Consider the following 11,303-nt stretch of genomic DNA (forward strand, 5'->3'; position numbering starts at 1 on the left):
CAGGAACACTTTGAAAGCAAGGTACTTCCTAGTCTGCTATTATCCCCCCAGTGATATTCGAGATTCATATCGATTGCGTTGTTTAATTCCAAAGTCGTTCGTTGAAGCCATGGAGGTTAAATACACAGTACACAGTTTGAGAGTGGCGTGGGGGACGAGCCAATGCAACCTGCAGCATGCAGTGGGCTGTTTGAGGGCGTCAAGTTGCGGGGCTTGAGGAGCTCACATCCGAAAAAGGACGCCAGCTGGCGACCTGAACTCAACACCGAAGTCCATCAACCCGCACTGCAAACCCGCCATGAGCTGACCCAACCCACGCACGTTTACCGCCATTGATTGTTCCCCCCCCCGCAAATTCGATCTACCATATTACCCACTGCTAGCTTCTTCTTAATCTCGTCTCCCAGGACCATGGCATCGCCCTGAGGAAGAACAGGAGCAACGACAACCTGAAGATTGAATGCCCAAAATGGCTACAGGTACGACGAGACTCCCCCACCACCCAACGTCCTCTCTTTCACCTGTCAATTTAGCTGACTGTCGCAGCGGTTCGGATATGCGTCTGCGGCGACGAGGGGACGGGCAAGTCCAGCCTGATCGCCTCGCTCGTCAAGGATTCCTTCGTATCCAACAAGATTCAAGCCGTCCTGCCCCAAGTTACCATCCCCCCGACCACCGGCACCCCCGAGAATGTCACCACCACCATCGTCGACACGTCCGCCCGTCCCCAAGACCGAACAACCCTGCGCAAGGAAATACGAAAATGCAACGTGATCTTGCTGGTCTACGCGGACCACTACAGCTACGAGCGTGTCGCCCTGTTCTGGATGCCCTATTTCCGCTCTCTCGGTGTCAACGTCCCAGTTGTGTTGTGCGCCAACAAATCGGATCTCGCAGGCTCCGGGAGCACATCGCAGGTGATTGAGGAAGAGATGCTGCCAGTTATGGCCGAGTTTAGGGAAATCGACTCGTGCATTCGCACGAGCGCCAAGGAGCAACATAACGTCATCGAGGTCTTCTACCTGTGCCAGAAGGCCGTCACGCACCCGATTGCACCGCTGTACGATCACAAGGAAGGTCAACTAAAGCCAGTATGTATGGCTGCGTTGAAGAGGGTCTTCTACCTGTGCGACAAGGACCAGGACGGCTACCTGAACGACCAGGAGATGCACGATTTCCAGGTCAAGTCATTTGATAAACCCCTGTCGCCTGGCGAATTAGACAATATAAAGGCGGCCGTTAACAAGGCGGCGCCCATGTCTAATACCGAAATCGGCCTTGACTTGTACGGATTTTTGCAGCTGAACAAGCTGTATGCGGAAAAGGGGCGCCACGAAACGATATGGATCATACTGAGGAAGCACCACTACACAGACAGCTTGAGCATAGAGGATAGCTTTCTCCATCCGAGGTTCGAGGTGCCAGAGTACGCCTCGGCAGAACTCAGCCCAGCAGGGTACCGCTTCTTTATGGATCTGTTCTTGACGTTCGACAAGGATAGCGACGGCGGACTCAACGACCAGGAACTCGCGGCGCTGTTTGCTCCCACCCCTGGGCTACCACACTCCTGGGTAGAAACATCATTTCCGTCATCCACGGTCCGGAACGAGGCCGGCCACATCACATTACAGGGGTGGCTCGCCCAGTGGAGCATGACAACTTTCCTCGAACCCAAGACCACCCTCGAATACCTCGCTTATCTTGGTTTTGAGGGGCCGAATGCGTGGGACTCAACAACTGCCGCCCTCAAGGTAACCAAGCCGCGGAAGCGCAGGCGCAGGCCGGGCCGCGTCGAGCGCAACGTCGTCCTCTGCTACCTCATCGGCTCCGCCGGGTCCGGCAAGTCCTCGCTCCTCGACGCCTTCCTCAACCGCCCGTTCGACTCGCTATACCACCCAACCATCAAACCCCGCCGCGCGGTCAACAGCGTCGAGCTGCACGGCGGCAAGCAGTGCTACCTGATCCTCGAAGAGCTGGGCGAACTGGAACCGGCGATCCTGGAGAACCAAGCCAAGCTGGACGCGTGCGACCTGATCTGCTACGCGTACGACTCGTCGGAGCCCGACTCCTTCGCGCACGTGGTGGAGCTGCGCAAGCGGCACCCGCAGCTCGACGAGCTGCCCGCCATCTACACGGCGCTCAAGGCCGACCGCGACAAGACCACCCAGCGCAGCGAGCTGCAGCCCGACGCCTACACCGCCGCCCTCCACATGTCGGCCCCGCTGCACGTCAGCGTCACCTGGCACAGCATCAGCGAGCTGTTCGTCGCCTTCGCCGAGGCCGCCACCAACCCCAGCACCGCCTTCCCCAAGTCGGAGGAGCCGCCCGACCACACCAGCTTGTACATGGCGCTCGGCGCTACGTCGTGCGCCGCGCTGGCCGTGTTTATGATCTGGCGGCGCTCGACGACCTCTATGTAGGGTGTGGGGCTGAGGGCGAGAGGCCGAGTTTGATCGACGGGGGCGGAGAAGAGTGTGGATAGGGGTGTGAAGGGTACGTCATGGGAGAGGAAAGAGGTGCATTCGGCGGAGTCTTTTTTATTTGTTTTTGGATTGGCCGGATGGACGGGTCTTGTTAAGAAGGCTGTGCTTTTTCGGTTGATATTTCTTTCGTAGATATCCGGCCCGCAGACCTCCCCGGGCTGTCTGGGAGGTGGGAGGGGGAATATGATACCCGCAGACTCTCTATAACCTGTAGTAAGCGTAGCGTTTTTACTGTTTAATCTTACTTGTAATACCCGTTGTCTTTAGCATTGTTCTACCAGGCGAGGTGGCTTTATGGGGCAGCAATGAGCAAACAGAGCACGCCGAGCACTGAAGCGGAAAAGAACGACAAAGCTTGATGGCGGAGAATCCTCGCAGATCCGGAGGTTTGAAAAACGGTACCGTGGCGTTTAAGACGCTGAGCCGGGGTTAGGAAATGGTTGAGCATCATTTCATCCCATAGAGTCCTGAAGCCAAGCTCCGCGTCTGGCCTTGCTTCCTCGAAAGTCCAAGAGAAAGGACCGGATAGGGAACGTATTAAAGGATAAACATCCGGCGGGCTAAACGCGATAGAAACAAAACGCCACATAAAACCCGGCCGCCTCCATCTCCTCCTCGCTGACGAGGAGCTTGCCCGACGAGCGGTCCCGCACGCCCATGCGCTCGCTCAGCGCGCCCAGCTCGCGGTCGTCCTGCTCCGTCTCCCACACCTCGCCGAACGGCTTGTGGTACTGCAGCTCCAGGTTGTAGTCCTCGGCCAGCGCGCGGAACGCCTCCCACGGCACCACGTACTCGGGCACCTCCTCGACCGCCTCGTGCAGGAAGAAGTTGTACTTCCACCCGAACGGCGGGCGGAATATCCCGTCGGACGGGGTGGGGCCCGGGAAGCGCACCCGGTAGATGTCGTTGCCCCATGAGGCTGTCTCCTCCGCCTCGCCCTCTTCCTTGTCTTCTTCCGCTTCGCCTTCCTCGAGTTCGCCGTCGTCTTTTGGTGTGGTGGGTTCGGGTGTGGCGTTGGACGGGGCTGGGTCGGATGACGGGTTTTCGGTTGAGGTGGCGGCAGCGGCCTTCGCTTTCTTCTTCTCTTCCATGCGCTCGTTGAAAGCAGAGACTTTGCTGGTGATGACGTCCGAGTTGGGAATGGTTCCGATGAAGCGCCCGCCTTTGCGCAGCGCGCCCGAGACGTTTTTGAGCATCTGCCGGGCTTTCTCCTCAGTCTCGAAGGCGTAGTGCATGCAAAACATCATGCTGACCACGTCAAACCCGCGATTGCTACTGACGGTTGAGCCTGAGAAGCCGACTTGTCGCACAATATCAATGTCGCCAATCGTCTCAGCGTAGCAGTCCTTGACGTGGAAGCGAGAATCAAAGATGCGCGGCGGACGCCGGTGGTGGCCGCCCCTACCGCCCCGCCCACCACCCCCGCGGTTTGCCATGCCCCGGTATCTTTCCCGTGCCTGATCAATTGATACCTCCGCCGGATCCAAGCCAACGTATAAATCCACTGTCTGCGGCGCCTGCTGCCACTTGAACAGATCCCCGCCCTTGCCGCACCCAATGTCCAACACCAACAGCTTGTTCCCGGAGCTGATTCCCCGCTCCATCGCTCCGGGCGCGTGGTCCTCATCGGGCGAGAATTTCTGGATGATGCAGCTCTTGACCCAATTGTTGAACGACCTCAGGCCCTTGATCCGGCTGTCTGTCTTGCGCCACTCACGGCCGCGCTCGGGGACCGCGTTGTAGTGCGCGCGCACCACATCGTTGATGCCCGATCGTTGCCTCGACTCCTCCTCCGCCGCCTGTTGCTGGGCATGTCGCTCGCGTTCGAGAGCGCGCTGCCGGATTTGCTCGCGCTCGGCGTCGGTGATGCGGGCGCGCTGGCCGGGCCGTTTGAGCTTGCGCGGGGGGTCGCCCGCGGCGCTTGCGTTGCCGCTTCCGCTGGGTGAAGCGGATCGTTGTCGCTTTTTGGCGGGGGCTAGCTTCTTCGCGTCGAAAGGCTGCGGCAGGTCATCGTTGTCGTGATCGCCGGCCATGGCTGATCATCAAGGTGCCGCTGGCGTCGTTGTGCGTTTTGTGTTGTTGTTCCGTGAGGTTGCGAGTGGAATGTGCCAATTGTAATGAGCAATTCGCGGTATTTGAAAGAGAAGACTTGAAACCGAGGGGAAAGTATTGTTAAAATTCGTTTTGTGTACTAGTACTTTGTTGAATTGCAATTGAGGTTGAAGAATCGAGAACTGAAGGTGAGACGGGGCGGGTGGGCCTTCCCTTCAGCAGGGGTAGCCGAAGTTCACTCTGGCTGGCGCTGGTTCTGGCCCCGCCTTCAGCGCTGCGATAGCGAATCAGAATCTCGCACCGCAACCCGCATTGGCAGTGACGCGAGCTCTGGCAGCCTTGCGGATCTCGCCTGAGCCAACGACTCTTGGGGAGAGCTGACCCAAGCTTCCCGCCTTCCCACTTGGAACTTGCATCTGCACCACACCAACATCAAGACGTTCCCGAAAATAACCCGACCGACCGAATGCTACTGGGTGTATCTTGTTAAACTTGGCGATATTTTGAACTCGAACAAACAGTGGCCTCCCTTTCCAAGAGCTGCCCTCATCGACTTCCCCTCATAAACACATCCCACTTCCCACACGACCACGCCAACCATGGGCTCAGATCCTCAATACGCGAAATGGCCTCTGCTGCCCCTAGCTCAGCATGTTTTCTCCCTCACCAACCCAGACGCCCCCAAGACGGCCCAACAGGCGGCCGCCAAGCAGGTCCAGGATGCCATTTCGGAGCACAAGATGGCCCCCTTCTACCGCTACCTCGCACACCCGATAGACGGCATCCTGAACGGAGTTGGTGAGGGCGGTTCGAATGTCCCCGGGAAGCCGACGAGCAGGAAGAGCAGTCTTGTTGGTATGATCGCGACCAGGGGCTCGACCGGCAGCATAAACCTGCCCTGGGACGAGGCCCTGTACCAGTCGCTGCAGGCCGACAATGACAAGGAGCTGGAACAGTTTCAGAAGGAGGAGGATGACGCCGTGGAGCAAGCTGGCGAGACGGAGATTCAGGCTGCGCGGGGCAAGAGGGCCGAGTTCTGGGCCAGGGTGGGCGACAAGGTGCGTAGGCCACGCAATACTTGATACAAAGCCCCAGCTAACCGTCGTTATCCTGCAGGACAAAGCCATCGCGGCATACGAAGACGTGTTTGAGAAGACGGGAATCCTGGGAACTAAGATCGATTTGGTCCTCGCCATCATCCGCATGGGCCTTTTCTACGGCGACAAGCACCTGGTCAAGAAGCACGTTGAGCGCGCCAAGGCGTTGGTTGAGAGCGGCGGCGACTGGGACCGGCGCAACCGCCTCAAGGCCTACGAGGGTCTGTACCTCCTAACGGCCCGCAGCTACAACCTCGCGGCTCCACTTCTGCTCGACAGCCTGTCGACCTTCACCTCATACGAACTCTGCAGCTACAGCAACCTGGTCATCTACGCGGTGCTCGCGGGCTCAGTTTCGCTCAAGCGCGTCGACTTCAAGTCTAAGGTCGTCGATGCCCCCGAGATCAGGGCTATCCTCGGCGACGGCGAGGACAAGCTACTCGCGCTGACGGGCGCCATCTCCGCGGGTCCGGGTGTCGACGCCGATATGCAGGACGCCAGTGCGGCGCCCGCCGCTGCGAAGATCACGGCCGTCAACCTGACCACGCTGGGGACCAGCGTCGACCAACCCGAGGCGGAGATGGCCGTCGACTTCGGCCCGCTCGCCCAGCTCGTGAGCAGCCTGTACAACGGCCGGTACAAGCTCTTCTTCCAGGCGCTAGCGCTCGTCGAGGAGCAGTTCCTCACGCAGGACCGCTACCTGCATGAGCACAAGGGCTGGTTCATCCGCGAGATGCGCCTGCGCGCCTACCAGCAGCTGCTGCAGAGCTACCGCGTCGTCGGGCTCGACAGCATGGCCAACGACTTTGGTGTGACGGTCGACTTTTTGGACCGGTAAGCTGCTCCTGTCCTTTTCTTGCTTGATCATAGTAATACCCGGATTGATGCTAACCTGTCTAACCAGCGACCTCGCCAAGTTCATCGCCGCCGGCCGCATCCCCTGCACCATTGACCGCGTCGCGGGCCACGGCGTCATCGAGACAAACCGGCCCGACGACAAGAACAAGCAGTACCAGGACGTGGTACGCCAGGGCGACCAGTTGATCACCAAGCTGCAGAAGTACGGGCAGGCGGTTCGGTTGAGAGGGAGTGAGAGGGCGTAGGCGGTGAGAGATAGTGTTGGCGGCGGGCGGGTGGTTGTATCCGAGGTGTAGATACATATCAATTGCAAAAACAAGCACAGCCAATGCTTAGAAGGCGGTAGCTTGCCCGTCGCCGATGAACGACCACATGGAGAGCTGGGATTGTATGATACCTCACTAGAAGAGCAAAACGAGGCTTCTATCTATGCGGGATGATTTGTGAATGCAAGACCCCATCCTCTCATGGCACCCAAACATGTCGAAACCAAGGGCCAACGACAAGATCAAGTCGTGCTCGCACCCAAAGCAAGGCAGAGAACCTAAAACTGAGTGGAACGGACTCTCTTTCCCCCTTCGCTCACACAAACCCAAGGCTCATCTAAAACTAAACCAAGGCATGCAATGCTATGCGATGCTCCGTTTATCAAAATACCAGGTAGACCGTATTTCTTGTTCTTTTTTGAGGTCCAACCAACCAACACCCAACACAAACGCCTTGCTTCATCCAAGCATCTCCTTATCCCTTTCCCCCAAACCACACGCCCTTCCCTTTTCCAGAACAACAACCCCCCTCAGCGGTACTTATCCATAAACTCAGCATGAAACTTAACAATACTGCCGACCCACTCCGTCCCAGGGGCAAGGAAAGTAGTACGGAAGTGCAGCGTGCCCTCCTTCTGGCCGAACCCGGACCCGGGCACGACGCACACGCCCGTGGCCTCAAGAAGACGCATGCAGTAGAACTCATCCGGGGTGCGGCCCTCAGCGGCCGCGGCCTCGGCCGCGCGGCGGGGCAGGTCGATGGTGGGGAAGAGGTACATGGAGCCTTGCGGGGGCCCGCACTGGACGCCCTCCATCTGCTCGAACGCGCGGTGCAGGGCGGCGGCGCGCTCGCGCAGGCCGCCGAAGATGGCGTCGTACTCGCGGGCGTAGAGCTCGTGCGAGGGCTCGCCGGCGCGCGGGGGGTTGACCATGAGCTCGACCAGGCACTGGCCGATGACGGGGGCGCACAGCATGATGGAGACGAACTTGTAGATCTCGGCCTGGACTTGCGGGTCGAAGTTGACGAGCTCGAAGTAGCCGCCGCGGTGGCCGCACTCGCCGACCATGCCCTTGGAGACGGAGTGGAGCGAGGCCAGCTCGACGGCGTCGTAGGCGCCCGGTTGCTCCTGCTGCATCTGCCGCAGCATGCGCTTGAAGCTGATGAACTCGCCGACGAAGACGTTGGTCTGGTAGACCTCGTCGGCGAGGATCACGAGGCGCTTCTCGCGGGCGAAGTCGATGACGGCGCGGATGTCTTCCTCGGCGAGCGAGGCGCCCGTCGGGTTGCCCGGGTTGATGATGACGATGGCGCGCACGTCGACGCCCTCGGCCTCGGCCTTCTCGTGGGCGGCCTTGATGGTGGCCAGGTCGGTGCCCCAGTTCTTCTGCTCGTCCAGGAGATACGGCACGCAGGCGGCGTTCAGGAGCGAGAGGGAGGCGGTGTACAGGGGGTACTGCGGGATGGGCACGAGGATGCCGGACTTCTCGTTGGCGCAGATGACGTGCAGGAGGGTGTTGACACCTGAGGAGGCGCCGGCCGAGAGGTAGACGTCGGCCTGGTTGGCGGGGAAGCCATCACGCCCTGTGCGTAGGTTAGCACCGCTCCAGTTCAGCAAATGTTGCATGAGACATCAGACACTTACTCTCAAGGAAGTCGGCGATGCTCTGACGGATGGCGGGGACGCCATTGCTAGCACTGTAGGCACCTACAGAGCCAACCGCGGCAAGCAGCTTCTTGGCCCGCTCCAGCACGTCGGGCTTGTAGCCCAGGTGGTTCACCAACACATCGCTCTTCTCGAGCAGGGTCGGGTTCTCCAGGATGCTGAGGACCTGGCGGAAGAAGGTGATGGGCTTCTGGTCGAGCTGCTGCGGGTTGCCGATGTTGGCCGAGATGACCTGGTTGAAAGGCAGATCGGTCGCACCGTTGTGTAGGGCAGCGCGGTACTCCTCCGACTTGACGGCCAGCTCACCTCGCACGGCGTACTTGGCGGACCGGACGTGCGGGTTGATGTTGTCGATGTTGAGCCGTCGGCCCGGGTTGGACGACATGGTGCGCTGTTGCTGAGACGGTATACTCCTGAAAACGGGTGAAAAGCCGCGGCCTGAACGAAGCGGCAGCGAGGTGGTAGAGTAGGATAGCGGGGCAGAAGTGGTAGGGCTGGAGAAGACTGCGGAAGAAAGAGTGGATTGTTAGAGAAACAATACACTGGAACCAGGGGTGAAGGGTTGTAGTGAGTGAGTGAGTCGAAACAGGGTCCACGGCCGGGGTTGAGGGGTTACAAGGAAGTAGTTGGGTGGAGAAAGGATTCTCGACTTGGATAGAGAGACACTCGAAGAGGGGTTCGTAAATAATAAGAGAATGCGTGAGGGTAATAAAATCATGAAATGATAGGACGAAAGCGGATAGGATGGCTGATGAAATGCCGCGTATGCTAGGCTACAGATACTAAGCCCAGCCGGACGTAATCAGCGCATCCATGTGCAATTGTCTCCTGTCACCCGACTCCCGACTCCCGACTGACCTAGGTTGGCCTGAGCGGACCATCCCGGAAACACTGTCGGGTGTTGCTCACTGCTGTTGGGTTGGGCCGCCGTAGGCCGAAACCGGGCGCGGGAGCCCGCCGGCTTCCTTGCGAGCGGCGGCTGCCATTTGATGTTTCAGGGGTCAGGGGAAACAACATACGCCGCACAACCGAGTCGGTTGCCAGGCAAATGCCGGTGGTTAAACATGAAACAGATAGAGGCAAGCCAAGCAGGGGAAAAGAAGACGAAAGAAAGCACTACAAAAGAGACAAGAAGTTAATTCTTTTACCTTTTCCGCAGGTTGAACCTTGCAGAGCCTGGCATGAGACGATGGACCCCACGCCAGGCCTTAATGCCGAGCGATTGACCGTCGTGCCACTGCGGGCAAGCTGCCTGAGCAACGGCGCCATTTAGCAGCGAGTTTGAAGACGGAGCGTGATAAAAGTTGGAGAAGTGGAGGCGCAGGAAGAAGGTTGGCTGTGGCGTATGAGCGGGCTGTGGGGGTGCCGCCAGCAGCGCTGTTAGCTCATCCATTGGCACAAGACCCAAACGTGCCTCTTCCTGTTGCGACATACCGGCGATTAACCTCTGTTTTTCATATCGACGTCGAGTTGAATGTATTGAGGAATATGGCTGGGAATAAACACGATGACTTCCCCCAGTAGGACCGGGAAAGGTCGGACGAGCCCTTATTGTGTTTCCGGGGCGGCGTGGCTCCGAAAATGGAGATTATGCGGGCGGTGTGACACCCGCGGACGCCTATAAACGCCTTCCTTCAGGTCACCCACGCCCGCGCCGCCAGCGAAGTCGGACAATAATTCGGCGAAATCAGCGGCCCGCGTGACTCTGGCAGCTGCTGTTGTCGAGGCCTCATCTCGCTCTCCAACCCGATTAGTTTGACAGGGCTTCTCGATTTGCCAAGAAGCACCTCAATGAGGGAGGTGGTGCCTTTACATAGCTCCCAGGTTGTTACCAAACTACCTCCTAAGTAAATTAATAATAAATCCACTTGCTTGGTGGGCTTGACTTAGAGAGAGGTCGACTTGGTACGAAGTAACTCTCACGAAAGGTCCATACATCCTTCGTAGGTGGTTGAGAAATCCGGATCAACGCTCGCCCGGCGGTTCGACCCAGGATGGAAACGGTACCTGACCCACCCCGGTAACCCGGCCCGTGCGCATTGGCACTGGTGACTGGCAAGTCCCGTCGAGGTCCGTGCAGCTCCGAACCGCAAAACCTCGAATCGGCCGACCACGACGACGACGATAGCGCTCCCAGACCAGCCAAAGAAAAGAGGGGCGGCCGCGCCAGGACAGCAACCGACCAGTTTAAGATGGCGAAGAAGAGTATGCCCCCCCAACAGCCACACTCCTAAACCGACCCCGCCAGTAGGAATTCAACTAACAAAATGTTCCATCAGCCAAGTCTCGCATTATCAATGTGCGCCTCCTCTCCATGGCCATGACAGGCTACTTCTACACATTCACCCGCGCGCGGACGTCCCTGCCCATGAGCATGATCAAATACGACCCCATTAGTACGATTCCCCCGAGATCCGTCTCCTCCCTTTAAGCTACCCCTCCTTTTCGAAGCTCAGAAACGCAGTCGCGAGATCCTCGAACTACCTAGAGAATCGGGAGAGATAATAAACGGGCAACAATGAATACTAACGCCCGTGTGTCTGAACAGTCAGGAGGAGAGTCTTGTTTCTGGAACAAAAACGAAAGGGCAAATGATCGAAATTCGCGGGATGGGGAGCAAAGGCAAGGGGCTCGAGGAGAGGGGCGGACCAGAACCCACGGACCGGGAAGGAAGGATACTAAGATCTCTCGACCCGGTCCGAGCCTAGGAGGGCACGGCAATCCTCGCGACACGACTCTCCAAGGATATGTATTATACCAGGACTCGCCAGTGTACAGTACAAAAAAATACCATGACAGCACGGCCGGCGTTTTTAGGGTTTGGGAGACGGACTAAATCTAAAGAAATTATGTCAAGGTCTCGGCATCACGGTGGATCGTTGT

General features: G+C 58.4%; 5 protein-coding genes across 5 annotated transcripts; 3 read left to right on the forward strand and 2 right to left on the reverse strand.

The window, feature by feature from the left end:
• Nucleotides 1–248: 248 nt before the first annotated feature.
• On the forward strand, nucleotides 249–2,420 carry B0H64DRAFT_347871 (EF hand associated-domain-containing protein; the record flags this gene model as incomplete). Its single annotated transcript, XM_062801373.1, has 2 exons — nucleotides 249–479; nucleotides 547–2,420. The coding sequence occupies exons 1-2, from the start codon at nucleotides 461–463 to the stop codon at nucleotides 2,418–2,420; spliced, it is 1,893 nt and encodes a 630-aa protein (XP_062656304.1). The 5' UTR covers nucleotides 249–460.
• Nucleotides 2,421–2,674: 254 nt separating this feature from the next.
• Nucleotides 2,675–4,748, reverse strand: B0H64DRAFT_407694 (mRNA capping enzyme-domain-containing protein). The gene has a single exon (XM_062804579.1). It carries the CDS (start codon nucleotides 4,514–4,516, stop codon nucleotides 3,044–3,046), a length of 1,473 nt encoding a protein of 490 aa, XP_062656305.1. The 5' UTR covers nucleotides 4,517–4,748; the 3' UTR covers nucleotides 2,675–3,043.
• A 146-nt stretch (nucleotides 4,749–4,894) lies between these two features.
• Nucleotides 4,895–6,834, forward strand: B0H64DRAFT_435466 (26S proteasome subunit RPN7-domain-containing protein). The gene is made up of 3 exons (XM_062806137.1): nucleotides 4,895–5,593; nucleotides 5,652–6,466; nucleotides 6,537–6,834. The coding sequence occupies exons 1-3, from the start codon at nucleotides 5,135–5,137 to the stop codon at nucleotides 6,733–6,735; spliced, it is 1,473 nt and encodes a 490-aa protein (XP_062656306.1). The 5' UTR covers nucleotides 4,895–5,134; the 3' UTR covers nucleotides 6,736–6,834.
• A 205-nt stretch (nucleotides 6,835–7,039) lies between these two features.
• B0H64DRAFT_239027 (pyridoxal phosphate-dependent transferase) lies at nucleotides 7,040–9,111 on the reverse strand. The gene is made up of 2 exons (XM_062799819.1): nucleotides 8,400–9,111; nucleotides 7,040–8,338 (listed from the first exon to the last, which is right to left on the reverse strand). Exons 1-2 carry the CDS (start codon nucleotides 8,803–8,805, stop codon nucleotides 7,287–7,289), a joined length of 1,458 nt encoding a protein of 485 aa, XP_062656307.1. The 5' UTR covers nucleotides 8,806–9,111; the 3' UTR covers nucleotides 7,040–7,286.
• Nucleotides 9,112–10,612: 1,501 nt separating this feature from the next.
• B0H64DRAFT_445701 (uncharacterized protein) lies at nucleotides 10,613–10,851 on the forward strand (the record flags this gene model as incomplete). The annotated part of the gene is made up of 2 exons (XM_062806864.1): nucleotides 10,613–10,625; nucleotides 10,700–10,851. 2 exons carry the CDS (start codon nucleotides 10,613–10,615, stop codon nucleotides 10,849–10,851), a joined length of 165 nt encoding a protein of 54 aa, XP_062656308.1.
• Between the last annotated feature and the right edge of the window lie 452 nt (nucleotides 10,852–11,303).

The sequence above is a fragment of the Chaetomium fimeti genome, assembly GCF_033439085.1.
Source record: "Chaetomium fimeti strain CBS 168.71 chromosome Unknown B0H64scaffold_7, whole genome shotgun sequence".
Lineage (NCBI taxonomy): Eukaryota > Fungi > Ascomycota > Sordariomycetes > Sordariales > Chaetomiaceae > Chaetomium > Chaetomium fimeti.